Source organism: Mycteria americana, chromosome 6 (genome assembly GCF_035582795.1).
Source record: "Mycteria americana isolate JAX WOST 10 ecotype Jacksonville Zoo and Gardens chromosome 6, USCA_MyAme_1.0, whole genome shotgun sequence".
NCBI lineage: Eukaryota > Metazoa > Chordata > Aves > Ciconiiformes > Ciconiidae > Mycteria > Mycteria americana.
The window spans coordinates 24,492,054-24,519,561 of NC_134370.1; the positions used below are offsets into that span (position 1 = coordinate 24,492,054).

Consider the following 27,508-nt stretch of genomic DNA (forward strand, 5'->3'; position numbering starts at 1 on the left):
TTTGTTCCAGAGGAAGAAAGGAATGTACAGCTTCAAAAGATGTTTTACATACTTTAATGAACTTTTGGAGTAAATACTTGGCTATTTAGAATATCTGTAATTAATTTTGTGTTGTTTTGTTTTTATGTATGAGTAACATTTCCAAAGAGTCAAAACCAATTTATTCTTTAGTTCTTAAAGTGCAAGAATGTCTTCAAGATTTCATTGCTTTTTTTAGACTGACAACTTTTTTCTGTCACCTATCTAATTATAAGACTGTAAAGCAGTTATAAGAGTAATTTAAAATAGTGCCATGGCTAGAAGTTAATTTTTCAACTTTATTTTAAAGTTGAAAAAAAAAGTGTTTGCCACTTTATCTGTATTAATCTCTTTCCTCCATCCTCCACCCTTCCAAACTCTCCAAAAGTAAAATTCAAAACACATATGTATAAACTAGCTAAAATATTAGGCCTAGAATTTTTTTTTAAAGAGCAGTGATGCATAATATACAAAATATTTAAAATACTGGTTCTAATTTCAAAATACCATATTACGCATTTCTAAGTTACCTCTTCTGAAGCAGTGTAGTCTCGAACAGTAAGTATAGGGTTACCAACCAGAAGATTCTCATACTTCTCATAATGTATGTGGGTTTTGATGCATCCTTTCTTCTTTGTTTCTTTGCCTGTAGAATGGCAGTAACATTCTGGCAAGGCAGTGGATATTGTGCCACTTACTAGTTGTGTAGCATTTTTAACAGAAAATACTAGAAGTGGTGTCTGTGAGCACGCTTCTTGATGGTGCTTTAAATGTTATGGGCAAGGCTTGTGAAAACTCTGCTGTTTTGATTATGCTTAATTCATCTATATTAGCTTCCATACAGCTGGAAACATACTACCTTTGAAAAGAACGAAACAAAAAACTCTGTCAGGCTGTGATATACTTATTACTTAAAATCTTCTGGAATTGCATATTTTGAGAAAAGTGATGTTGTGGAAAGTGTTTTAATAAAATATTGTTGCTATTATGGATCATTATTAGTGTTTCTAGATCGCTGCAACAAAAACCTAAGAAAGGAGAAAATGTCAGTATTTAACAGTGTCAATTAGGAGAAGGTTGAAACACATTCAAGATGTATACAACTGGAAAGTTTGTGTGCTGATTTTTCTGTATTTACCTAAATCTCTGTTGGTGTGTGGTTAGCACTCTAAAAATTTGGAAGTTAAGACATTCTCTTTCCGTAGAAGAGGGAAACCTGAAAAGATTGCTGGAGTAGTGTCTTGAAACAAATTCTTAACATCCTCATTTGGCTGCTGCAAGTAGGGGGACCTGAGTGTTATTTCTTGATGTCTCAGTGACTTTTATGCCTTTCTGTTGTCTGCTAGGTTTAGTTTGTGGCTGTGAGACTTACAGTAGAGCTTTCAGGCATCTTTTTCATATGGGGTAAGGATTGGCATATACAGGAAAGGGAAAGGATAAATGGATAAGATGGAGGGAGGAAGAAAAAAAAATGTGTCCTCAGAAGAAGTCCTGTCCCTTTGTGGGAGAAAAGCTGGATGCTGCAATGCAAGAGAGGAGGAAATAGACTCGAGAGAATGAAAAAGAGGGAGGTCAGAGACCAAAAACAATACAAAAAAACAAGTCCACATTTTTTTACAAAAATATGAATAGGCAGGATGATAAAAGAAATGTTACGCAGAATTTGTCTGCAAGCAATGAGAGTCTTTACAGGAAAGGCATTCAGCTGTACTTTTTCCTCCCAAGTTTAGACACTTATGAGGTGACTTGTTGAAACAGTGAGCATGTGAACACCTGGGCCACCAATTCTGGCTTCCTCTTGTGTTTAGACAGGTGAAAGATTTAAGCAGATGATCATCATTCTTTGGCATCCAGAAATACTGGTAAACATGAGTAATTCATTGGTGGAGATCTGAAAATGAAAACACCAATATTTTAAAATGTAATTAGTAAGGTTCTTTCTTTTCTTTCTTTCTAGATAAACTAGTGGAAAAAGTTAATTGCAGCTTTTCTATTCATTAGGCTTGAGATCTCTAAAGATGCTGCTTTGAGCATGTCTCCCCAGCCAGAACTAAAGAATGGAAAAAGTGAGGTGGCCTTAAAGTGAATGTAGTCAAGTTACCATCTGGACTCTTTTTTGAATATATTCCTTAAAACAATGCCTATGTGCTGCCAAGCCATTCTTACTGGCATCTTGTCAATGTATGTGACAAAACAAGATTCTTCCTTGAAGTACAGAAAAGTTTGCTGAACCTGTGAATACTGAGTATTGTATGACCTTATAGAATTTGTCCATATCTTGTTTCTGGTCTTTGTAGGACTTCAGGTTTACTGTTCTCAATATATGCTCACATTTGCCTGACTTAGTTTATCACAAATTGTGATTCTCAAGACTTATCCTTTAATCTGTTTCTTTTCTTTTTAATATCTCTATACTGGAGTTCTTACCTGGTAAATTTGCATCTGTCTCATCCTGTGGAGAATGTACCAACATGAATCCTTGTTTATCCATGTTAGAGGCTAATTGAATAGCTTGATGCTGGCTTGAATGCCCAAGTTCCATGCTTTTAGGAAACGCTGATTGCTGATGTAAAAATTATTGGTAAGTATTTGACATTTAAGCTTCATGGTCGTCCTGCTGGTGGGTTAGTATGTAATTAATAGGTGTACAAATGAAATGACAACTTTTTCTGAGAATCTAATACCTTTGTGAAGTCTATAGGGCATAATTTAGTAATTCTTTTGAGCTGTTTACAGTTCCTGCTGCATATTGTGTGTAATTCCATTTGCTATCTCATATTTAGGTCACTAAATGCTGAGATGGGAGAAAAAGGGAAATGCAGCTGTAAATTTGTTTACCAGAGCTAGCTAGATGGGCCAGGTGAAAATATTTTGTAACTTCTACCTGCATGTAACTTTCACGTGTGGCTTGAAGAGAAGGTGATCTGACACAGAGAAGTTAGTTGTAGTTGACCCAGAATGCCTTTGGAAGTTTTCATGGACTAACTGATTGCATTTAAAGCAGCAGTGCATGGGGTCAGCTAAGCTGCTTATCCTTCTCAAGGACAGGGAGTTAGTTTTCCCTGGCTAGTTAGGAGCAGCAAGTGTTTCAAGACTTCTGTAGACATTTTCAGAAGATGGTTGACACTGCATCAGTCTTGTGATGTTGGAGGGATCTTGGGAGATACTATGCATTTGCCTAAGCAAATTCATGCAATGGACTGTAGTTGATCAGTGCCTCACAGTTTTCCAGTGCTGCTTTTGTTATTATTTTTGTGCACTGAAAATGATAGACATGCTTGTTCTACCACTGTAAATGTTCTGTAGCTGCCTGCTTGTTTCATATATTCCTTGGTACCCAGTTTTGTTTTCCCCCCTTTTGTTCTCTCTATAGGTGATGAGGGGGAAATGGAAGAGAATTTATTCTTGTTAGGGAGGTACTTCCTCCAACAGTAGGATACTAAGACATGATCAGACAGATGCCTTACTTTGAGCGAGGGGAAGTATCATTGCTGCGGGGTGGGGAGCTTGAGGAAGGCCAGGGACTGCTGGCTTTGGAAGCCTGCGTCCTGTGGCGGCAGTTCAGGCTGGTTGGGGGCTGCTGTGCTGCACCTTTGAACTAAAGTGGGAGAACCTAGAATTGAGGGACATTGCTAAGTGGGCTCTGTAACCTCCCGTAAAGTCATAGACCTGGGATTAGATTTCAGGAGATTTTTACAAAACCAAAGGAGGTAAAAATAGGAGTCAGGTAAGACTTTTTTCAGAAGCATTTTGGTATCTAACTTCTTTTGACTCCTGTCTTTGAAACAGATTTTTAAATCTCTAATGGTTTCCTGTTAGTGATATTAAGAGATGGTATCTTCTTTTAGTTCCTGACAGATGTTTAATTAATTTTTTTTTTACCCTAGAGGTGAGAATGCCTCATCCTTGATCTATTCTTTTCAGACAATAACTTTCCCATCAGCCCCAACAAAGTTGGCCTGATCTCATTCTGATATGTTCAGTAATGCAGCTCTTCAGTGTTTGCCAGTGCATTTGTTTGGAGGCCAAGTGTTACTGCTCTGGGATTTAGACACAGGAAAAAAGCTGGTTAGAGATTAATTTTGCATGTAATACTTAAGGATGGATACTAATGGTAGAGAGCAGCACATTAAATAGTAGAGGTTGCATGGTGTTTTGTATGACTTCTTTTCAGCATCTGAAAACGTATCAATACTTCTTGATAGAGATTGATGCTGAGCTGTGATGCAGTCTGACTTTTGATTCGTGTTTATGTTCCATTGTCTACATTCAGAAAAATATCCAGTCCCTGTTGGTCTTTGTAGCTTGTTTTTTTGTCATAGGCCACTGGAGATAATTTTGAATTCTGAGCTTTTAAAATACCTTGTGTGGGGCAGAAGTGGGAATAACTGGTAGCACTGAGCCTTGCTTTCAGGGAACGGGAGCTGTTTGATGTCTGTGCTCTGAATGCACAATCCTGGTTATGCAGTATGCTTTCTGCATGGGGTGAGGGAGCAAGCAGTAACAGTGCAGGGGAAATTACTTGCCTGAAGCTGATCTGCTTCATCAGCTGTAGAGTTATTCTGAATGCAAGCTGCCCAATTTGTCATGAAACCTTGGCCAGCACTGGCAAGGATACAGTGTTTTGTAGCACTATCTGTCTTGCTTTACAAAAATCTGCTGTTCATTTTAGGATTTCTAACAGCTGTCGGTTGCTTGCCCAGGCTGCTCTTTTTCTGAAATGAATTTGTTTTTTAGGGAAGGAAATGGAAGGGTGTGGGGATTAAGAATTTTCTTGTCTGAATTTCCAGAGGAGGTTGTCAAGTTGTGAATGCTGCATTGCCTGCCTAATGCCGGTATTACAGTTTTGGGATCTCAATCATGTTGGAGTGGGTGAGAGTTGAGAAAAGAGCATACTGACATCTTGCTCTTGAGATTCAGAGCTTATGAACAGATAAATAGATCTCATCTGGCATAAGACATCAACATAACGTCAAATACTCCAGTTTCATCAGCGCAGCCCTGTGCAGAAGGTTTTCACAGTTATTTCATAGGAGAAGCAATAGCGTTAAATGGAAAATACGCCTTTCCTTTCTGATCTGGATTTGACTTGTGTTTGGAGAGGTTCTGACATTTGCTCAGAGCAGAAGTTTTCTGTAGGTACGTTGTACATGTCTGCAACAAAATCTTATGTGACCTGTGAGGCAGAACTTAGGTAACTAGCATCTTAGGAATTTGAGTTTAGTGATGGAGGAACGTGCCGGTGTTTCTGTCCTGCAGTCATGAAACCAAATAATGGATTGTGGTTTCATCTTTATTTCCATTCCCCATCAAACATCTTTTTGGTTACCAAATATAACTTGTAGCTTTACACCTTTGCCTTGTCCTGAAGTTCCGAAGACTTGATTCAAGTGTTCTTTTTTTCCTAGAGATCTGGTTTCTAATATAGTAAGAGTGTTGTAGCTATGATGCTTTAAGGGTACAAGGAAGACAAGTTTCTAAGGAAGGAAGGGAAATCTGTTCTTCAGCCAGCTGACCTTTGGAGTGCAGAAAAGGTTTTCAGATGTGCAGCTCTTCCTCTGTCTACTAATTGCAAGAGGACCTTTGAGGGATGATTACACAGTGAGTGATCTGCTTGTCAATTAAAATTTACTTGGGCATATTAAAACTCTTTAGTCATGTTTACCAGTGGTGAAAGGAGGAATAACATGACGGGGTGGTTATTTTTCTTATTAACATCTCATGCTGCTCTGAAGAGAGGATTCCTTCAGATGTTTTGCCTCTGAAAGCGTTCTTGCTGACAGAGGAAACCACAGATAAGTTGGGAGAAGTAGAAGCAAGCAACTGCTCCCAGAAGGTGTATTGAGAAGTTTGCCTCCATCTTCAAGTACATTGTAGCCTCTTGCCGTGATGAGCTGTTTCTTGTGTCATTTTCTAGAAAGTCCTGTAGCAGAAAGCGTTGCCCTTTTTCTTCTGGCATACGTCTGCTCAGCAGGACTAAGCACCCCAGATTTCCTCTGGTAATGCCAGTACTACATTGCTTCATTAAATTGTAATTTCTCCCTATTGATTAAGTTGTGGTAACAGTAACAGTAGCACTGCTGGCTGTTGTTGCAGTAGGATTATGGCAGACACTGATATTTTGTGGGACCAAAGAATGTTTCTGAATCATTTTGTGGAAGTTTCCAAACAAAGTTGTATTTGGATTATCTGACAAGGTGATCTGAGTAGCTGGTCTGGCAGTCAGAAGACATTAAACTTGCTCCCCATGTGTCTCAGTTTCTCACCTGCTGTGGCACAGGGCTGAGAGGTCTGATTCTCAGGGGAGAAGTCTCATTTAGAGAGAGTGCGGGAAGGAAAAGGAACCATTTCCCCACAAATCTCTAGAAATTCAGGGAAAGTAAATGCTGCATGTATTAGTGTGCGCTTTGCAGGCTAATGTAAGAATGCCTACTATTCATCCATGTCTGCTTGCTTATTTCAACATTGTTGTAGCTTTAAAAGGAGGGACATCGGGAACTAGAGCATCTCAAAGAAAGCCCTTCTGAAGTTAGATCTTGACCACTTTATACAGCAGTAGAGGGTTTTGCTACTGGTAGAAGATTTTTGCTAACAGGAAGAAATGATGAATTACTGTAGGGAAAGTTGGGACATGGCTGCGGGATTTTTGGCGTACTCTTACTGATTTAAACTCTTAGTGGGTTAGGACTCTTGGACCTTACACATCATGCATCTTCTAAGTTTTAGTTCTCCTGTCAGTTATTGCTTAGCATTACAAAGCCTCACCAGCTTTATTTTTGTAGGTCTTTTGTAGTGTCACCAGGAGTTGGCATAATACTCGAACACTTTATGATTTAAAAGATGTAACTTTAAAAATAATAACATGAAGATAAAATACTTCTTAACTCAGTCTAATACTGAAACAGCAAGAGTTGAGCTGAGTAAGTGTAATCCCTCCTTTCCTAGGTGCTCAGATTCTTTAACAAAAATTGTTTTGGGATGCAGTCTCTACGCTTGATGTTAGCATGATGATGATGCCATTTCTCCACAGGTGAGCAAAGTCAAGTCAGCTGTTTTTTGGTTGTTTTTTTTTTAGCTCTGTACGCATGCAGAGAGTGAGTGTAGAAAACCATTGTGAAATGGATTTGTCAGAAATGCTCTTTTTAATAATTCAGATGACTAGAAGGGGAACTGCAAGCCTTAACAGGTTTAAAATTACTGACACTTGAAAAAAAGCCCCCCCCATCCACTCCAAATGCACAATGTGATTTAGTATTGTATTCTGCAAATCTACTGGGCTTGTGTGCAAAATAAAAAATGAGTATTATTTTTTTGATATTTTGATGTATTTTAAGGTCTACCTTATAAAATATACTAATTCTTGCTTCCTAAGGATGTCTTAATCTTGGAGACAGAAGTCATGGTGTCAGGATATGTTTATGCAGTCAGCCAAATAATATACTTCTCTGTTTTTGAAGGGAAATGTAAATATAGCAACAAAAAGATAGTTTGAGCCGTTAAATGTTTTGTCTTACATGTGTGAGCTGTTTGTGATGTAGTGTTAAGCAATTTTCAGAAATCAAATTGAGCTGGAATTTGATTCTGTGCTATGGATTTTGCTGTAGATGGCAGGGACTTTGGGGGTGAATTGGACACCCTTCTGTGATAAAACGAACCTTTTTGCATTGGATTAACACCCCCACGCCCCCCCCACGCCATTCTTAAAATGTTATAGTGATGATTGTAACGGAATTTGTGTAGTAATAGTTGCTGCAGTTTGTCAGTTAAGCATGTGGTTTCCAATTCTGGACTGTAATCTACCCATATGGGATTTGTATTTTTAACGGTTTTTGGCTTTGAATCTCATCAGTCTTATCCAGTAAACGCTAATGAAAAAGTTCTGTTGCTTATTTGTCTTCTCAACTGTTTTGTACATAAAAATGTCATTCTGTGGCTTAGGGCTGATGTAGGCCTCCCCCCAATTCTTCTTTTTGCTTTCAACCTGGTATTAATATCTCTGCATTTGCTACCATGTAACATTATTCTCAGTGTAATTTCACTGCTGCAAAATGTTTGTTACATGGACAGGAAAATATAACCAAGTAACCCTGATAGTTCTTTTTTGTTTGCTTTGTTCTGTGGGCAAATCAATGTACTAGTGAATCAAACTGAATCTTGAATTGTCCCCTGGAGCGTTTTGCTGGTTTGTTGATCACTTAGTTCTCTCTAGGGCTATGTTTTCAGTTATTAAAAAAAAAAAAAAGGTGTATATATATTTTTTTTTTTCATTCTTGTATAGTGACAATATCATCCTGCCATACAACCCTAGTGGAGAAACCCGAATTTGTAGAGTTTTTCCTGTGGCTAACTTTGCTTGAAATACCTGATGATTGCATTACAGTGCCCTGCCCTTGCTATTTTTCTAGATCAGTTTAGCTGCACTTGCTAGCCTGTTATCAGTATGTGGATGTTTTAAAAATACAAAAAGATTGAGAGAAAACAAAACCAAAGAAGCCCTCAAGTCAGAATGCTCCCTCCAGTCATCTTTTCTGAGCAAGCTTGATTAACAATCAATCAGCAGCAGTGTTTGTAGCATCCTTTCTCCCATCACTTGATCCCTATTCTTGTCTTATCTAACCTTCTTGGTCTGTCACAGCATGTGAAAAACTCACACAGATGAATTCCACCAAAGGCTTTTTTCTGGAGCCTATGGTTCTCCATTTGTTGTTGCAGCTGGCTTTGTGAATGCTGAGGTGTTTTGCAGGGAATTGGTTTGGAGTGGGTAGTATCTGAGAAACAAATAGCTGAAACTTTATTCTGACTTGGTACAGCAGGTGTTCCAGTGTAAAGGAGTTGCTTATTTTCTTAAGATTGACACTGCTTGAATAGTTGAGGAACCAGGAACATGTATCTTTGCATCGGTTTCTTTAATCTGTAAAAGGAAAATAAACTTTTTAGCAATACTGTGGTTTGCTTGTTTTTTACAAGGAACATTGTGGATTTTTTTTCCCTCAGTATAAGATGTCATGGAATTATTAATCTGAAACAGAGGAATGCTAATTGAAGGCAACTGGGAGTCAGTATTTGAATATTACACTGTGTCTTCAGCTTTTCAGATGCTTCATTCTGCATGTAGTCAAGCTAGACCAGGACTGAGTGTGGGGGGAAGCTCCTTGTGTCTGTTCAGCTGTCAGGGTCTGACATTGCAGGGCCTTGGTTCAGTCTGGGGGTCCTCACCCCTCAGCTTGCCAGTTTTGTTTCTTGTCTTGTATTTGAGGCAAGAAGGTTCATTCTCGGTGCCTGTTCAGTACTTGGCATGTCTGCTGGGCTGCCATAAGAGCACCCATTAGCTCCAGCTGGGCTGGAGCAATCTGTGATGTGTGTGTATGTATGTGCCTGCTATGAACACCACGGAGACCAGCTGTATGATTCAAAAAGATCATTTACAACCCAGAGTACAACCATTTTGGCATGGGTGTTTAAAGGTGAATACTTCTTCTATTGTTTTAAATGCTTGTATGTTATATCTCTCCCTCCTCTACGTTTAAAATTACATTAGCTATTTTGGTTGCTTTTTTTATATTAAGTATTTAGTTTCCGTCTGGAGCTTGGTGGTTGTGGTTCAGTACTTCGTATGTTCCAAGTCTTACAGGCACAGACTAGAGTGACTGCAATATCTCTTCTACTCAGATGAAGAACTTTTCCTTTACTACTTTGAAAACATAGCTATCCTGTTTGTGACTGCATCATGAAGCTTACATTTAATTGTTTTTAGTCTGATTTACTCCCAAGATTGTAATCCCAAGACTATTCAAGGATGCTCTTAATATTCCACCATTTCTATGTATTCTGTACTAGTGCATTATAGAGGTACTGTATTTTTTAATGATGTTGCCTGAAATTTGGGAAATTGTATGGGACAGGTATTAGCTACCCATCTCACAAGTCTGTGCTTGAAAGCCACAAACCAGCAAGTGGACAGAAATGTAGCCTTACTGCTTACGTAGGCTGCAAGTATATGAGTTCAACACTTCGGAAGATACTCCCTTTCTGATGACTTCATAGGGGTGGGACCTACCTGGGCAAAATGTGAATGTGACAGAAAACTGCCTGGTGGTGGTGTGTCTGTGACCCGTTGAATCAGTTCTCCTCTTAATTGAATGCCTTTTTGAAAAGATAATTAAAGCTAAGGAGCCTTGAGGGTGGAGCTTTGGATGAGAAATGCTTTTGAAAGAAGAGAAAATATCTTATTTTCAGACTTTTGCAATATGCTTCTGTTACACACCATGTGTCTTATCCTCAGTTCAGAGGTGAATTTTGTTTATTTTTCAAAACACATATGTTGCTTTTTGTAAGACGTTGATTATGTGGTAAAATGGAAGAGGAACAACTAAAGAAGTATAAGTAATGGCCTAAATACCTTGGATCTAATTTATTTGAAACAAAGAGGAAATTTTTAATTAAAAAGCTTATGTTTCATTTTGCAGTGTTCACCTTGGGAAACTGTTTTTTTAAGTACATTCAGAGCATTCATCTTGAGTATTATAGAGTTCAAGGCAAAGGTGAAGTTTTCTGATGTTTGTTGCAGAGTTTGAGACCTGAAGGACCTGAGACCTGCTCTGGCACATACTTCTTAAAGACATCAACTCTAAGAATAAATGTCTAGAAAGGAAAAAAGAACAAGAGAATAAAGTAAAATCAACAGCAGAATTTTACAAGGAAATGTACAAAAAATAGAAAACAGTAAAAAAATAAATATTTTTGAAGAGTTTTGATTTAGGTATGTTATGGTTAAATGTAATGCTTGCTCTGCTTGCCCATATTTGAGAGTTCTCAGCACTTTTTGGTTTTAAGGGGTATCAGAGAATATATCACTGACTTAAGTCAAGGGGCATTTTACTGATAGGCACTTAACTAAAATAAAACAAGCAGAAATGCTTAAAGTGCATTCTACAGTAACAGATTTATCTTTCTGCATAGCAAATCCTGTAAAAAGCAATGTAATATTTACCATTGTTTAAATGACGTTTGTAAAACAGGTTTTATAACACCACTCCCACTTACCTCCTTCACTGGTCAGGATTGCACTCTCTTTATTTCCTGTTAGTTTTATTGTTCTTCTCACTTAGTATCACTTTTGATATTAGAAGTGCTTCACTTAATTTTCTTCATCTCCTTGTTCTGTGTATAGTTGGTATTACTTTGTTCCACGCTGTTACCTTTTGGACTGAAGCCAGCGGGAAAGGTGAGGGCAAATGTGAGCTGGGGACCAGGGATAGCTATAAAATCAAAGCTATAGACTCATCTCTAAAAAGATAATGCAGTCTAACATGCCATTTTTCTTAAGGCATATATAGCAAAGCAATGCGTCCTGTCTTTGCACTGTGTCTTATCTCTTGCTGTGAGATTTGTTCACTTGCATTTGTACGTATAGTTTATTTTTAGAGACGTGTGTCAAGTGAAAGTAACCCAATGGAAATAATGTAATTAGATAACATACATTCAGTGCTTGGCCCAGTTGTTTTTTCTTTCAGTTCCATTTAATAACTCTTTGGTATTCTCATGGCCCCTATTTTGCTGATTATTCAAGCAGTTTCTCTGTTTGTCTATCATGGAAACTCAATTATTGTACTGAAGGAATAATAGCTCTGTTTGAACATGATCTGTTTTTATGAATAATTGTTGGCTGCAACTTGTTACAGCCTACCCTATATTAGGAAAGGTTAAGCAGTGTAGCTACACATGCATTCCGATGTTAGTAAGCCCTGCTGGCACAGAAATTGTTTCCACTGGTGAAGATGCATGTTTGTGTGCATAGCTTGTGTTGGCTGTTTTGGGATTGGAGGGTTTTTTTTGTTGTTGTTCTGGCAGGAATAATTATGTCTATGCTGAAGTTTTAGCTGTTATAAAATAGCTATAAAAATCAAACCTGTAATTCACATAAAACAGTAGCAAAAAGCGTAGGATAGTCCTCATCAAAGCTGCATGTTCCATGTGGTAGTAAATAGATGAGATGTGATTTATTCAGAATGGTTTAGATATGCTTGATCCTGCCTCTTAGGTAGGAGGTATAGATTAGACAGCCTCCCAATATCCCTTCCTGACCTGGGTTTTGCTAGTCATTTAACCTGTAAGTGAGAATTGTTTGAGGTTGCTTATGCTTTGCCTGTGACTTTATTCTTCCAAGACTTGAAATGCTTCATTTGTTCTGCTTGGGTCATCATGTCTACTTCCCAAGAGAAAGCAGTGATTCTTGCTAGTTTTGCTCCACAATTTAAAATGATCTTCTCCCTTGGATAGATTTATCTTGCAGATTTGTCAGTTTTGTATTACATCTTTGATTTCACTACTGTATCATTTTTTATATTAAGTTTGCAATCTTCCTTGCTGTCCTTATCTTTGCTTTCTGAGCAGAAGCTGTGATGCTTTCTCCTTTTCTTTGTTAGCAGACTTTTCCTTTTTTTCCTTGCTCAAAATATATTTATATTTTGAAAGTACCTTTTGTCTGTTTTATTGATAATACTTTTTGATATAAGTAGGTATGAATCTGCCAACCCTGGATTTGTGTATCTAGAGATGAACTTTTTGAATGGATCTCTCTTTGTTTAGGACTCAAAGGCGAGTATTTAGAGTCTAATTTAAGCACCTACCTCAGACTGTCCAGCTGACTTTACAGGAGGCCTAATGGGAAAAGACCCTCTGATGCTGTGAGTCACATCCTTGATAAACGTCTCTCTCACCTTGGCTACATAGGGGACTACCCCCTTGAAACTTCAGGAATTTTAACTTCTTAATTTTAGTATTTACATTGTGTGCCAAGCTAGCTACTGTGAATTCACCTGCCCTGAAAGTATCATTGAAAAATTATTTTCTACTTTTCCGTTATCTTCTACCATTTCTTTTCCATGCCTCTTTTTCCTTATAGAAAATTCATCATTTTAGAGAGATGCATGGTCTTATAGATAAGGTTATTGCTTTTTTAGATTATTTTTTCCCCACCAGGTTTTACTGCTTTCACCTTATTCTGAAAATGTCTAAGCTGTGTGCTGTGAATGTGTGACTGTGGGTTATGATAGGTATGCCAGCTAATTAGCCACTTGTCTTCTGCTGATTACTACTAACGCAGTACAGCTGATGAATCAGTTAATGAGTTCAATGCAAAGTCAGCCTGTTACCTTAGTTCACTGTGTAAAACTGTTAAAATCAAGCTGGCTGACTTGCACTGGACTTGCACTGGAGCAGATGAGGAGGGCTCATGTTGTCTTCCCACTTGGAAGAAATGTTTTCTCAGGAGAGGTAATTTCAGTAACACTTGTCAAAGTATATTTCGTGGGCTAGTTCAGTTTAGCTTGAAAGAGAACAGCCATACTATGTAATGGAGAGATTGGAGGGTAATTGCAATGATCGTACTACAGCTCCTAGTTCCAGTACCACTCTACTAGTACCATTGAGATCTAGTAACTGATTGTATGTGTGTCCTAGTCCATTGCAACAGTAGAGTAAAATATCTTTAAGGGTACTGATCGAATAATAAACAGAATGCATTTAGCTTTGCTGCTTTTTTGTCAGCTCAGTTTGTCTTTAGCATTTCTAATCTAACCTTCATACCCAGCACCAAATCCTTGTAAAAAGTAACACCATCCAGGCTGTAGGCTTGCAGCTTTTTGAAGAACGTGCAGGTGTTCCACCCGGTACTGAAGACTTTTTTGAGTCTTGTACCTTGTAGAGGTTGTTTAGGTGTTACCTCTTTTCTGGTATTGTGTAATGAAGGACTTGGATAAAGTGCCTCTATACAAAAAGTGCAGTTAAACCCACAAGAAATATTTCTCCTTTCATTGCTCAGAGTAAATTCAAGTATTTAAGTGCCTCAGTTTGGACCTTCTGTGGTATCTACTACTACTGTAGTAGCAGCAATGGTATTTAAGTTGACTATGTTGCACTAATTAAAAATAGTAATTTTTTTTAGTGACTAATTAAAAATAGTAATTTTTTTTAGTGACTTGATGAAAGCTTTACACCTGTTCTGGTTGTCAAAAGTGGAAATGAGATTACTTTTCTGCCAAAATCTTGTTTATCTGCTAGCTGTAGAGAAAGGGACATTCCACTTTTCCATCGTTGTTCATTTTACAATCTGCTGCTCTCACATTTGTGGATGGGTTTATAACACTGTAAAACAGAGGGTCCATCTATAACATAGAGTGAAAGTCACTAGTGATGGAGAAATAATCCTGACAGTAAAAAACTGACTCTATCTGGGAGAAGTGAGTGCTGCCTAATGAATCTAATTTCACTGCAATCAAAAAATCCTAAATGTGGATGTTTGAAAACTGTATTTTCTTTCCATATTTATGCAATCCTTCCATTTGACAGGTCTGCTCAGTACTGGGGGAGATGTTGGCTGCTTTGCTGTGTGCATGCACTTTCAAAGCCCTCTTCCTTCCTATCTGTTTCCCAGCTGCTCGGACAGGAGGGCGTCTCTAGGCAGAGGGTGAGAAAGCGCTTACTGACATCAGGGCTTAAGTTTTCCTTTGATATGTTGCCTGGAGGCTGGTGGGGGGGGAAAGCTGAGGGCCAGATTGGTTTACATTCTGGCTGCTAGTGGTGTTTTAGAAGCTGGTTAGGGAGGTGAAGAGTCATAACATCGAATATCTGAAACTGAATTAATTAGACTCTTGGCAACAGGGTTTGGAAGATGGGGGAACCAAGGCTGCTGTAGTGATGGATCAGGAAGTGATCTCAGTAAAGCAGTGAGGTGCTTGCAGATAAGACAAGTCTGGCATTTTGTGTAGAGTGTAATCTAGCTCAGAGCAAAGCAGAAACATAAGGCTCCCATAGCCTGATGATAAGAAATCTTCATCTGCACTTAAAAACATAAAAAGTGGAGTTAGTTTGGTAGAAAGGTGGTGGTTAAATGTATTTGTATAAAGCTCTTAGTGCCTTCGGTTAAGATCCTCATGGGCTCAGTGTAGTCAGCACTGTACAAACATGTGAATTCCCAGTTGCTTCTGTAAAGAACTTGAAATACAAAGACAGATATTGTACCAAAGGTGGTGGTGAGGGGAATAAAACAACAAATACTAACTGAAATAAAAATCTTGTAAATTGCTGAATGCTGAATGTTACCAAAAAAGTCAATACTAAGGTTCCTGGATAACCTTTCCATTGCTGTCTTGTGCATATACACTGTAATAATTCTTCTCTGTGTAATCACTTGGCATTCACAGGATGTTGCTGCCATATTCTAACAGAAATGTGTGAAAAATATTTGGTTACCTTAAGTCTTGCTAAATGGTTTCAGTTTTGTCAGGAGACAAAGTTCAAGTCACTGATGTCTGCTAAGCTAACGTAGCTCTCCTGACGAAGGACTGTTTTTTTAGGAATGTGTAACCATGCCCTAGGGGGCTGAAAACAAACATAAAGTTGGTAGGCAATTCTTCAGAAAATTTCTGTGTTGCCTTTTACTGTCTATCAAAATCGGTCCTTGAACTTGGTGAGATAAGAGAGGAAGTGGAAGAGCTCCCTGCTCCGATCTCTTTAGCCTCTCATGAGTTTTGTTCTCTGAATGGCTAATTGCATTTTGTTTCATGTCTTGCTAGATGGGCTGGTGATCCCATTGGTGGAATTGTCTGCAAAACAGGTTGCATTTCACATTCCATTTGAGGTGGTGGAGAAAGTTTATCCTCCAGTGCCTGAGCAACTGCAGCTTCGGATCGCCTTCTGGAGTTTTCCAGAAAATGAGGAAGATATCAGGTAATGAATACGATTTCTGTTTCATTTGACCCTTAAGGAAAAGTTCTGTTCACTAGAGGAGAATCATTGTCCATTTGGTGTCCCATATATTTGCTGCTTCTGCTGTTCTCATGTGCATTTTGTAATACGTGGATGGGTTACTGTGGAATATGCTATGATACGGGGTTTTATTTCAGGGTGAGCTGCCCCAGGAAAAGCATGTGCACGTGCAGGTTCTGTGTGTAAATGATAGCAGAATAAATGCACCCTCTAATTTGCCTGGCAGTAACTTGTTTGTAGAGTTTTGTCCTTATAGAATCATAGAATCATTTAGGTTGGAAAAGACCCTTAAGATCATCCAGTCCAACCGTTAACCTAATACTGCCAAGTCCACCACTAAACCATGTCCCTAAGCACCACATCTACACATCTTTTAAATACCTGCAGGGATGGTGACTCAACCACTTCCCTGGACAGTCTGTTCCAATGCTTTATAACCCTTTCAGTGAATAAATTTTTCCTAATACCCAATCTAAACCTCCCCTGGTGCAACTTGAGGCCATTTCTTCTCGTCCCATCACTTGTTACTTGGGAAAAGAGACTGACACCCACCTTGCTACAACCTCCTTTCAGGTAGTTGTAGAGAGCAATAAGGTCTCCCCTCAGCCTCTGCTTCTCCAGGCTAAACAACCTCAGTTCCCTCAGCCGCTCCTCGTAAGACTTCTGCTCTAGACCCTTCACCAGCTTTTTTGCTTTTTGGATATGCTCCAGCACCTCAGTGTCTTTCTTATGTTAGTCTTATGCAGTATTCTTTCCAGTTTGAATCTGTTGCTTGAGTCAGAGCTTTAACTGGGCTTAGAAATTGCTGGGGAGGGCTAGCTCAGTATGCTGTGCAAGCCTTGTGTTGGTGTAAGTAGGAGAGTCAGAATTTGCTGAGTACATCAGTGGTCAGAGTGGATACAGTCAGAGAGATGACTATATTTCTTATGTTTCCACCTAAATTGTCTGAGTGCATAGTAAAAAACTCTGTGCTTTCGGATCTTTTACCAAAGTATTTTTGCTGAAGCTTTTATGCTATAGGAGGCCTACCCATGTAACTGTGCATTCAGAATTTTGTTGCAAAGTAGTGGAATTATGCTCTTTTAGAAAGAATCATCCTGAAAGGTCTTAGATACATTCATCTAACGTTCTGGTATCAGATGGGGGAGGTAATATCAGAAGTGCTGATGTAATTAGTAAGATCACCTGTGGGGGAATACAGGAAGCCAGCTGGTTATACATGTTCATTATTCTGATGAGCACATATGTAAAAAAACCTCACGTGAGCATGCAGGTAACTCATCTAGAAGTACAAGGAGTTTTTACTGTGGCATGCTAACATTGGACCTTGAATTAATATTATACTGTATATAAAAGCTTATATTTTAGGCTATGAATGAATTTGTATTTCAGAGCCTTAGGTTGAAATTCCTAGAAATGTCAGTGTCTATACACAAACCCAGTTAGGAAGAGACTAAGGATTTTTATGGTTGAATTGCAATGGAGAAATGGCAGAAAAGAGGTGGACTTCATCTTAAAGATAAAGATAGTAGGGATTTTTCAAAAGCCATGTCAACAAGGAATGCAAGAGGATAAAACAATGTGAAGTTTCTCAAAACCAGACTATTCTTGACATGTTATGTGTATCTCTTGCAGATTATACTCATGTTTGGCGAATGGCAGTGCAGATGAGTTCCAGCGAGGGGAGCAGCTGTTCCGGGTGAGGGCTGTCAAAGACCCTCTCCAGATAGGTGAGAACATTGCAGCTTCACATCTCTATTTCAGATTTCCAAAACCATATCTGCAATGGGACAGGAGTGGTATGACTATGTCTCAAAACGAGCTTTTCTGGCGTCCCAGATTAAACTCTCTGCCACATGCATTCCTTGTAATGTCTTGAGCTAAATACTATGTTTATTTCAGCCTCAATCAGCTCAGCTGTGAAACTGAGTGAAAAGTCAGAAATGTTCTGAAAATTAGATCCTTAATCTGTCTCAGTGTTTTGGAAAAAACTGTGTAGAATGCCTTTGTGTCCATAATGCTTAAATTCCTCATTGATAAAGATAACTTGGTTTTCTAGCGGTCTGATCAAATGAATGCCTTGCCTAAAGCGCATGTATGGCAGAGAGGAAGTTTGCAAGGTTTAATTATTCTTGTAGCAAAAGAGTTGTATTAATAATACAGTTACTCATGTAGTATTTTGGCAGAAGGAAATCCCTGTTGCCAGATAGTTGGTTTTCTCGCTTCTCCTTGCTTGTCTTGTTCTTTTTATGTTTTATGGTTATAGAAACTAATCTTATCTTAAACAAAGAATTGGACTCTGGATTTTTCATTAAATCCTTTGAAGTAAAGAAGAATACTGAGTTGGCTTTTCCAGTGACAGCTGTTAGACAGGAAGGCATTATGTGAAATAAAGACACTAGTATGTCAAGGTGGGCCGTGCCAATCCAATGCAGATGTGTTGGTTTTTCTGCAAGTGTAAGCTTCAGAATTAGAATATTAATTGACACGTGGGAACTGAGCCTGGTTGTGATAAGAAAAATGATAATATAAAAAGCTGTATAATGTTAAGGAGGAAAGTTCCTGTATTTTCCTGTGATGAGGCATAGACACTTCTGTGGGCCTGTTTAGTTTCTAGTACCAGTAATACTTAACTCTCAGTGATCAGTGGAATGAATAAATTTAGGTAAAGAACCCTCAAAAAGGGAATAAAAGGGCCTCATACTGTAAAAGTTTGGGGAGAACAAAAAGAGGAGATAGTCATTGAGATACGCAAATTGCAAGAGAACTGATGAACTGTTACCTGAATATAGGGTAAAACATCTGAAATGATTTTACCTAGTCTGTTGTCTACTGTAATAACAATAGCAGGAATTCTTGGGAATGGAAGTGAAGTACTTCCTCATACATAAGGTATATTGAGTTGTCAGTGAAACCAGAGAGTAATTTTGGAACATCAATGAAATTGAACTAAATAGGATTAAAGTGACTTTTGAGTGCATTCATAAGCTCCTGATGTCAGGACTCAAATGCTGAGAGAGGCCTCTAAGGCATCTGCTGAACTTCAGGAAGGCAAATGTTTAAGAGAGACAAAATGAGTTAAAATGCAACTGCCTGAAATTCAGTAATTCCTGGGACTTTCACAATGGAAAAGAGCAGAATATTGATTATACAGTGCTAAGACTGTGGTCAAAACCCGTTTCAGTAATAAAAAGGTGAGGAGGTATAAAGCAATGTGAATGAACAAAGGCTAGGAATATTAGTGCAAAACCTGCGCTTGGGGGAGGAGGAGAGGAGTAGGAAAAAAGAGGAGGAGGTTAATGATACAGGGGAGGAACTTCTTGAGTACACATACAGCAACTGGGCTTCTTGACAAAGGATTATGTGTGTGGAAGGGAAGGAAGTAACTTTGTTTAAACAGTAATGTTGTTTCCTCCTCAGTAGAGGAACTTTATCTAATGGAGGGAATTTATTTATTTATTTATTTATTTTCCCCATGAGTAGCAGCCCAGAAGCTGGGCAGTACAGGTGGGGTGGATATAATTTCAGTTGTCTACTCCAAATGATTTTAAGGTGTGTGGTTGCAGTTTTGAGTTTCATATACTGACAAATGGGAGAAGAAATGCAGGAAATGAAGCAGCCCTTGAGAGGGGATTTGATTTGGAGGGGGATTGGGCAGTGCATTGTGATATTGTGATCAATAGGGCAAAGCTTGAAATGTGCTTTGTGCTCTTTTTGTCCCATTTCCCTTGGCAGTATAGGATTTTTTAAACATAAGTGAGTCATCTCAGCCGTCTTGTCCACATGCAAATCCATATCCATAATTTCTGAACAATAGCACTTCTTCACCACATTCCAAAACCCCACTTTTTTACAGTGTTCTGCTGTATATACACAAAGAATTGGCTTTTGTAGACCTTCTTCTGCACATTCCCTTTGTAGCAGTCATATACCCACCTCCTTGCACTGAAGACATTATTGCTGTTCTCGTATAGATGTGCTGTAGTTGCTGATTTCAGGGACTTTTTTTCTATCATGGCCTTAATTTCTTTTTAACAAATGAGGAAGGCAGCAGCAGGTTCAGTCTGGATTCTAACTTTGCATGTCATTGAATAGTGTCTCTAAGTCTCCACTTTTTAGAGATTCTCCTATCTTGGTTTAAAACAAATGTCCAAAATTGCCTTGCTTTACTTCCTGTCTAAAAGCTTTTGTTCAGCTCTCGTTTTCCCATTTTGGTTAGTCCTGGGAAAGCCAGAGAAAAAATTCTTAAATTCTGTGCAGAGGTGTGTTTGCTGTCATTGTTATAGGGGCATCAGAACTACCAAATATCAATGAAGAAAGCTTGGAAGCTGTATTGCAAGAAGTATTCTTAGCAGGGTGTTGTTAACTCATAGGTCACTTAAATCTTTTCATTCCGGTTACTGAGTAGTTTGGGGTATTTCAAATTTGTGCATTTCCACCTGAAATCATGAAGACTAATATGACCTCAGAAAAATGAATAAACAGACCTGAAATTTCACAATAAATGAGTTTCATGATAAAATAAATATTAAATGCAAAAGACATTGACATAGCTATCTTAAAATTCTGAAAACTGGATTTTAACCAGCGGGAAGCATACATTTCTTTTGGATACTTTTCCTGAAAGATTAAGTTTCAGGGGTAGAGCAGTGAGAAGGATAGGTTATGGACTGAAAAAGAAGCCATCTTTATTTTGTAGGACCTAGTCTAGGCAGCAGTTGATTATTTCCAGCTTTTACGTTTGATCGAACAATGTGTCTTAATTGAGTATCAGAGAGGACAGTGTGCTGCTACCCCTTCTTCACTGCATGATAAAAACTGCTTTATGGGTGCAGTAGATCACTCCTGGTGTTCTCTGTGCATAGCGAGTATGTTGTACAGTGCATCTACCTGACACATTCTCTGAAGCATTGGTGCTGGCTGCTTGACGTATTTGTTCTGTGCATGAGTAGTAAATCTGGTGCTCATAAGAAGCATAAGATGCACTTTCTGTGTAGACAGCCTAAGTGCTTTCACAGAAGCACTAAGCTTGCTCTGTGCCCACAGTGCATTTAATAAAAAATGGTAGCCAGGGGGTGACACTCCTGACAGAGCAATTCTTCTGGCCTGCAGCTCATTCTCGAGGTCTCCTGGGAGGAGCTTGCCAAGAATGTATAGAGCTTGCCAAGTGTATAGATCTTAGTTTTTCTGGTGGGCTACATGCAGTTGCACAATGAATGCTGCTGGTACATGCAGACATGTTTTTGTAATGTTTTGTTATGCATGGAGTAGATAAGCCGTTATCAGGTAGTGGGAGCAGGGGGTGGGTGAGAGGGAAGAACATTCTTGCAGTCTCTATGAGGTGGCCAGGTCACTCAGGTGTGCACTAGATATGATTCTTGTCTTCACATTTAAGCAGGAGGGTAAGAGCTGTGGTCTGCAGGAGAAGGCAATAGTTGCACTTTGACTGTAAACAAGTAGAAGTTGATGACCATTTCTTTAAATGGTAGTGTTGGGCTAAGTGCTTCAGAATGGTCCCCCTCATCATCACCTTTTCAGTCCCTGCAGGCTCAGACTTTTGGAAGCTGTGCAGTGAACTGAATTGTGGTATTTTTCCTGGTAAAAGTAACCATTAATTTAATCCAGAATTTTTTCCTGGTATGGTTTCCTGTGCCATCCCACAAACAGTTGTTCAGTACACCAAGACTCGTGGTGCAAAAGAATTGGGCAGAGCTGCTTGAATTAGCAGTGTCAGTGGCAGATGTGTTCATCAAGCTACAGTTTGAGTTGAAGCTTGTGATATGTCATGCTGAAGCCCTTAAATTTTCTTTGTCTCTTTTTACAACTGTTCTGCCCTCTTTGCATTTAATCAGTTAACTGTCTTAATATACAAATACAAATTTCACGGTAGGAGCTTGATAAGAGTATATAGCTGTGACCCATTCTTCTCTAACATCTTTCAAATACTTCTTTTTCTCAGTGAACCAGAATTGCTGCAATTCCAATTTGTGAAATGTTTAATTTGCTTTTGTGAAAATTAGGGCATTTTGGCATTAGTCTGAGATGCTTCCAGTATAACAGAAGGACTAGCTGAACTGTTTGGGTTGTATTATCCAAGTGTGGAACATAAATTAGAACTGTAGCTAGTAATAAGCAGTGCAGTAATTTTGTGGTGAATGCCTTATTTTGTTTTGATTCTGTTCCAATTGCTAAAATGGCTGAAGAATTTGGGTGGCATTATGTGTACTAATCAAAATAATCATCCACATCATTAAGAGGATTTGAATTCTGGTGAACAGGAGAAATAGAAAGGTTAAGCAAGGTAAGAGCAAGTTTGTATTGGCATGGGGATTATATTTTGAGGAAGAAATAGTGCACATCATTTTACATGGGATTTAGTAGGTCACGTGCACTTGTGAACACTCCTGAACATTATAATCTCACACTATCATAATAAAAACTTAATAGCGTGGATTTATAATTTACTTCCCTGTGCTGATGATGGAGAAACTATTTCAATCATGTGTCCCAAGCCATATTTTTTCACTTAAGGTAGATTGTTGGACTGAATTTTTGTTTTGGCTTTGATACCCTTGGTGCTTTCTGTGCTTCATTAAAACTGAATTTGAGACTAGTAAAAAAGCTCTGAGGCTGATACTCATTGCTGTAGAGGATGATTAACTGGTGATAGGGACCTTCAAGACAAGTAGAAGATTCATGCTGCTGATGGCCTTTTCCTGCTTGTAATATGTGTGCCTCTGGATAACCATTATCTGTAGAGGAAGCTGCATTATGACTACAAGTGGTATGCATTGTACATGAGTTTACATGAAGCCAAGCCTCATTAAAGTTCTTTGTCATCCTGCCCGAGATGAGATTAATAATTTATTTGTTTGATCACAGATTAATGGGGCTGGATTCATTCATGTGTTATTGCTGAAATTTCCCTTTTCCATTGATTTTAATCTAAGCAAGAGGGTTTTTTTGTCTTCTGAGTACATGGTTCATAAAAATGGGATATTTGAAAAATTGCAAGGAGGTACATAATTTATGAGAAATGAGTAGCGTCTGAAGCCACAAAATGAAAGTAAGTGTTCAGGTGTAAGTGCTGCCTTCTTTAGTTCACTGTAAAATTGTGAAAGTTGACTGACTTGGAAATAATTCTAAAGAAGTCACCTACCCTGTTCTGCACTGTTGCCAGAGTTAATTAACGTAGAAATCATGCCTAAAATATGTATCGTCTAGCTTTGACCCTGTGATCAAAAACCCACACTTTTCAGTGATGGCTTTATCCAGTTCTGCTTTTCTTTGTTAAATATTAATAGAAATAAATATATAAATAAATTAATGTATTAAAAGCTGGTATTTTTGAACCTCTCGTAACATGTTATGCCTCTCTGCTAATATTCTGCTGTAGCTGATAGGGAAGAAACCAGTGCTGGAGACTCTAGATCCATGTCCATCCCTATATGGATGTGATTGCTAGACATGTTGTTTTGCTGTTTAAATGGCACATACCTAAATTTCCATGCTAGCTGAATCTGTCTCCCAAGCACCAGAAGAATAACTTGAGACTTTTGAATTTTAACAGGTTTCCATCTGAGTGCCACTGTGGTACCCCCACAGATGGTGCCACCCAAAGGTGCGTACAACGTGGCGGTGATGTTTGATCGATGCAGGATCACGTCATGCAGCTGTACCTGCGGAGCTGGGGCCAAGTGGTGTGCTCACGTCGTGGCGCTCTGCCTCTTCCGGATACACAATGTAGGCCTTTAAATACGGTTCTGCTCTCCCCTAGGCATCTTCTCTGAGTCTCTCCTCATTACAGTTTTATGCAACATGCATTCTCTTTAGGGAAATTGTTCTTGGCACTCCTTTTGGTTACAGATTGTGCAAATGTGTGCTCACAGTTGCAGTCTGCAGAGTGAACTGTCTGAGGCTCTAAACTGCAGAATGTCCTTTGATAATGTGCAAATTGTGAAGGGTAGATACAGAGCCCTTTTTGGCCCCTTCCTCTTTCTCATTTAAATGCTAGAATTACTCATTCTTCCTTCAGTTCTGCAAGGAGTGAAAGGTTACCAATAATTAGTCTTTTATGAAAAGTCTTTGTAAATATGGGATTTGAAAGCTCTTTCTTTCAGTTGTTTGATCATTCAGAGTGCAGAAGGAAAGTGATTTTGATCACTGTTGGCCTTTATGTTCACCAGTTCATTTTAACACATACTGAGGCAGATAAGTGTCATTTTGACTTGTAGGTTTCAAAGTCAGTTAAGTTTTATGTTTTTATTTGACTGCTTGTATTCTGTGTGGCCTTGTATAGAGTGAAAAGTAGGTGTTTCTTATCCCAATAAACTCCAGGTGAAAATGCATAGAATCAACATGAAATACACAAGTTGAGGGTTCAGTCTTGCATACAGATTAATTTCCTCAGTCTTTGGGAAGCTGAGAAATACATCTTAAAGAAGGATTAAGCTTGGATGATTGAAAGGAACAGAAGATTTTCTGCTGCCACAGAACATTTTATAGCTAACATGCTTATGATCAACTCCAGATTCTTATATAAGTGCTAATTAACCTGCTGAAGCTTGTTAATATTTCACAATGGACAATTGTAATAGGCTTAAATTGATACTCTTGTGAAATCATTGGAATATTGGTATACTTTCTGTACTTATGACCGGAGAGTTGGCAAAAAAATGGTTCTGCTTTGCATTATTAGTTCCGGTTTTAAAAGGTGGGTACAGAGAGTAAGGATAGGAAACAAATTTTCATTTATATTATTTACACTCAGAAAGTTTGGAGCCTGTGTGAGATAAAAATAATTCTTTTCCTTCCAATCCTTTCTTCTACCTGAAAAATGATACTGAAAGGATTTTCATGTTTGTATATACTGACTGCTGACACTAGCAAGTTACAAGCCAAGGTATATTGCTCTATGTAGACAAATCAATATCAGAAGCATCTTTATTATCAAACTGCTCTTGCCTGTTTCCAGGTTAAATTTTAGGTAAGTGCCATTTTTTATGCTGTAGAGTGAAAAAGGTTAAGAAACTAGTGGTGGTTTTTTTTATCATCTAAGTTGTTCTAAGATATGGAAAGAAAGATATTGAAGAAAAAACCTCTGATGAAATAAATGAGGTGGCTGTGATTCTGTGAAACAGCCCCCCCCCCCCCCCCCCAGCTGGTTGGTTTGCCAGAAGCTTAAAGAATAATGTCTTATTTTAGAGGTTTGTTTGTGAAATCCCTGCCAGTATTTGTGCAATTGCTAGCAACAACAGATCTTAAGCACAGCTGTTAAAGCAGTTTCCTTGAAAAGAAACTCTTAAAAACAGTTTTTATAAAGCCCAGACAGCTTATTTGCATCTTATCTGCGACACACCACATAATTACAGAAAAAAAAATTGTCCATCAAGACCGAGCATGATTATGCATCAGCATAGCTACTGTTCATGACACTTCGTCCAGTCAGTGGACACAGCTTCATTAAGTCTGACCTGTTAATGGCAGTTTATATCTCCTTTTCGTTCTTCAGGCATCTGCGGTATGCTTACGAGCACCTGTTTCTGAGTCCTTGTCTCGGCTACAAAGAGACCAACTGCAAAAATTTGCTCAGTACCTAATCAGTGAACTTCCACAACAGGTAAATGGGGACAATTGGTAGGACTGGCTTTTTGTTAAATTCAGTTATCTTTATTCCAGGTCAATTTATAGAATGTCTTTTGTTGCAAGATAACCGGTTATGCTATTCGATTGTGAGTTGCTGGGAAGGCTTTCAGTTGTTGCCCTTTTCAGGTTTGCCATTCTATTATTTGACAATTGTCTATTGCCAAGTAAAAGATTAGAAGTGTTTTAAAAGGAGAAAGAAGAGTGGTGGCTATTCATATTAGCATGAATATGTGCTTAGCTTGTGGAAGATCAAGCACAATAAAATAAATGCATGGTGATGAAAAACTTAGGTCAGAAGAATCAGGTTTCTTCTTTTTTGTGTGTTTGGTTAGTTAAGTGGAGAAGACTACCCAGGGGATGTGTTGTATATGCCTTAGATGGGCACTTTCTAATGCACCCAATTGGTGACCTTTTGACTTCCCCCAGTGTAGCTTCTTGGTGATTCATAAGAATCATTTGGGTTATGGAAAGTAATAGACATGAAATTTTATTAGTCAAAGGCAAAAATCTGTTCTTTTATTCCTTAAATATCTGTTGTTCAAGGTCAGGTCATTTATATCATCTGCCTAAAATGCTTGCACAAAATACACAAGAATACCTAAGTGATTGTGAAATGTTTGCTTCAAAAATATAAGGGCTTGGCAACTTTTTTATGCTGGTTCAACTAAAGGAGGTTCAGAAAAACTGACCTGCATGGGTATCTGTCACATTTCAGTAGTGCGTGCATAATGTCTTAAGTACGAGTTAAATTCCTGTCAGCATGTACCTAAAATTCATATTATGGTGCTGTGCTTGGGACACTAAGATATTCCTTTGCTGAAACATCCTCTAAATTGCCTACAGAAATGCTAATCTTCTTATGAGAGGAAATAGAGGAATCATATTATATGAAAGTGATGTAAAAATACTTGCTTTTTTGTTTCTGAGAGTTCAGCACCAATAGCACGTGCTTCATGCTGCATTACATAACAGACAAAGCTTTTCTTCTCTCCTTAAGGACTCGGAGCTTTATGTCACACAGTTTGGTGCTTTTGAAGCACCAAAGGAGGGTTTTGAAAGGCTAGCAGTGGTGGTAGTTGTTTCCTGAATGGCATGTGAGTTGTTTGCTTTCAAATATTCTGTGTCTGCTCCTTTTTGCAGGGTTTATTTCTCCTTTGGTCATGTGTACCAGCCGTGCACCCAGGAACATCTGGATTATTTAATTTAGTTATTACTATCTTGCCAGATAATCTGATGGATGCTGCCCAACAGAGAAGTTTGGGTTTTATTGGCAGGTGCATCTTAACCTGCGTTGTATAATTCCCTTGGAAAAAGCGAGGCACACCCCAAACTCTTCCAACAGTCTCATTCCTGGTCTTCAAGATTTCTGAGTGGAGATAGATACTCTGATATGTTGGGACCCTGTATTTTGACTTCCACATGATGTAGAATTAGTCGGCTGTACACATGTTTCTATTTTATTCTTATTTCCAGGTTGTGAATTACATTATGGTACAGTAATATAATGCTGAAGTACTTTCAAGTGTAAAGGGAAGGTGGTCTGCAGGAATGCAGCTAGATAAGGAGATGTTTTTCAAAATCTCTGTAGAAAGTGTTTTCTGTATCTATGAAAATGTCAGTGATTCTGAGCAGCTGGAGTTTATTACCCAGTTCTTCTCCCAAGAGCTATTTCCCTTCATGAAGCCAGTACTCCTACTCCAATTAAATATGAATATCTTGGCAAAAATGCCTGAAGGAGAGTCACTGCAGGTCCCTGATACTTCAGCCTTAAGGTGTGACATCGCCTAGACCTGTGACTTTTCTGCTTCGTGGTGACTTAAAATATGTAGTAGTGTAAAAAGGTACAAGAATAGCTTAATGTTGGGTTTGTTTCTTCAGGTGACTCAAATGCAAAATATCCTTCCGAAGCATTGTTTTTCTTACATCTGTTTGAGATGGGTCCATATTATTTGCAAATATAGGTGTACTGAATGTGCCTTGCTTTACAGTAAGTGTGATCTTTAACCTCAGCTGTTGTGCAGAGAGAGGTGGAGGTATATCAGATGTTCCGTTGCAAGTCCTTTAAATCCTATGTGCC

The 27,508-nt window shown here is 38.5% G+C and overlaps 1 protein-coding gene across 3 annotated transcripts in view; it reads left to right on the plus strand.

Annotated features, from left to right (window-relative positions):
* ZSWIM8 (zinc finger SWIM-type containing 8) overlaps positions 1–27,508 on the plus strand; it is a 64,851-nt gene that overhangs the window by 9,238 nt on the left and 28,105 nt on the right. For all 3 annotated transcript variants that reach the window (XR_012776165.1, XR_012776164.1, XM_075505106.1), the window contains exons 2-5: positions 15,594–15,747; positions 17,422–17,516; positions 23,357–23,529; positions 25,298–25,405. Coding sequence is in view for 1 of the 3 variants with exons in the window: in XM_075505106.1 (XP_075361221.1) it covers positions 15,594–15,747; positions 17,422–17,516; positions 23,357–23,529; positions 25,298–25,405 (530 nt within the window). In the remaining 2 variants the exon portion in view is untranslated. The remainder of the gene's footprint in view (positions 1–15,593; positions 15,748–17,421; positions 17,517–23,356; positions 23,530–25,297; positions 25,406–27,508) is intronic.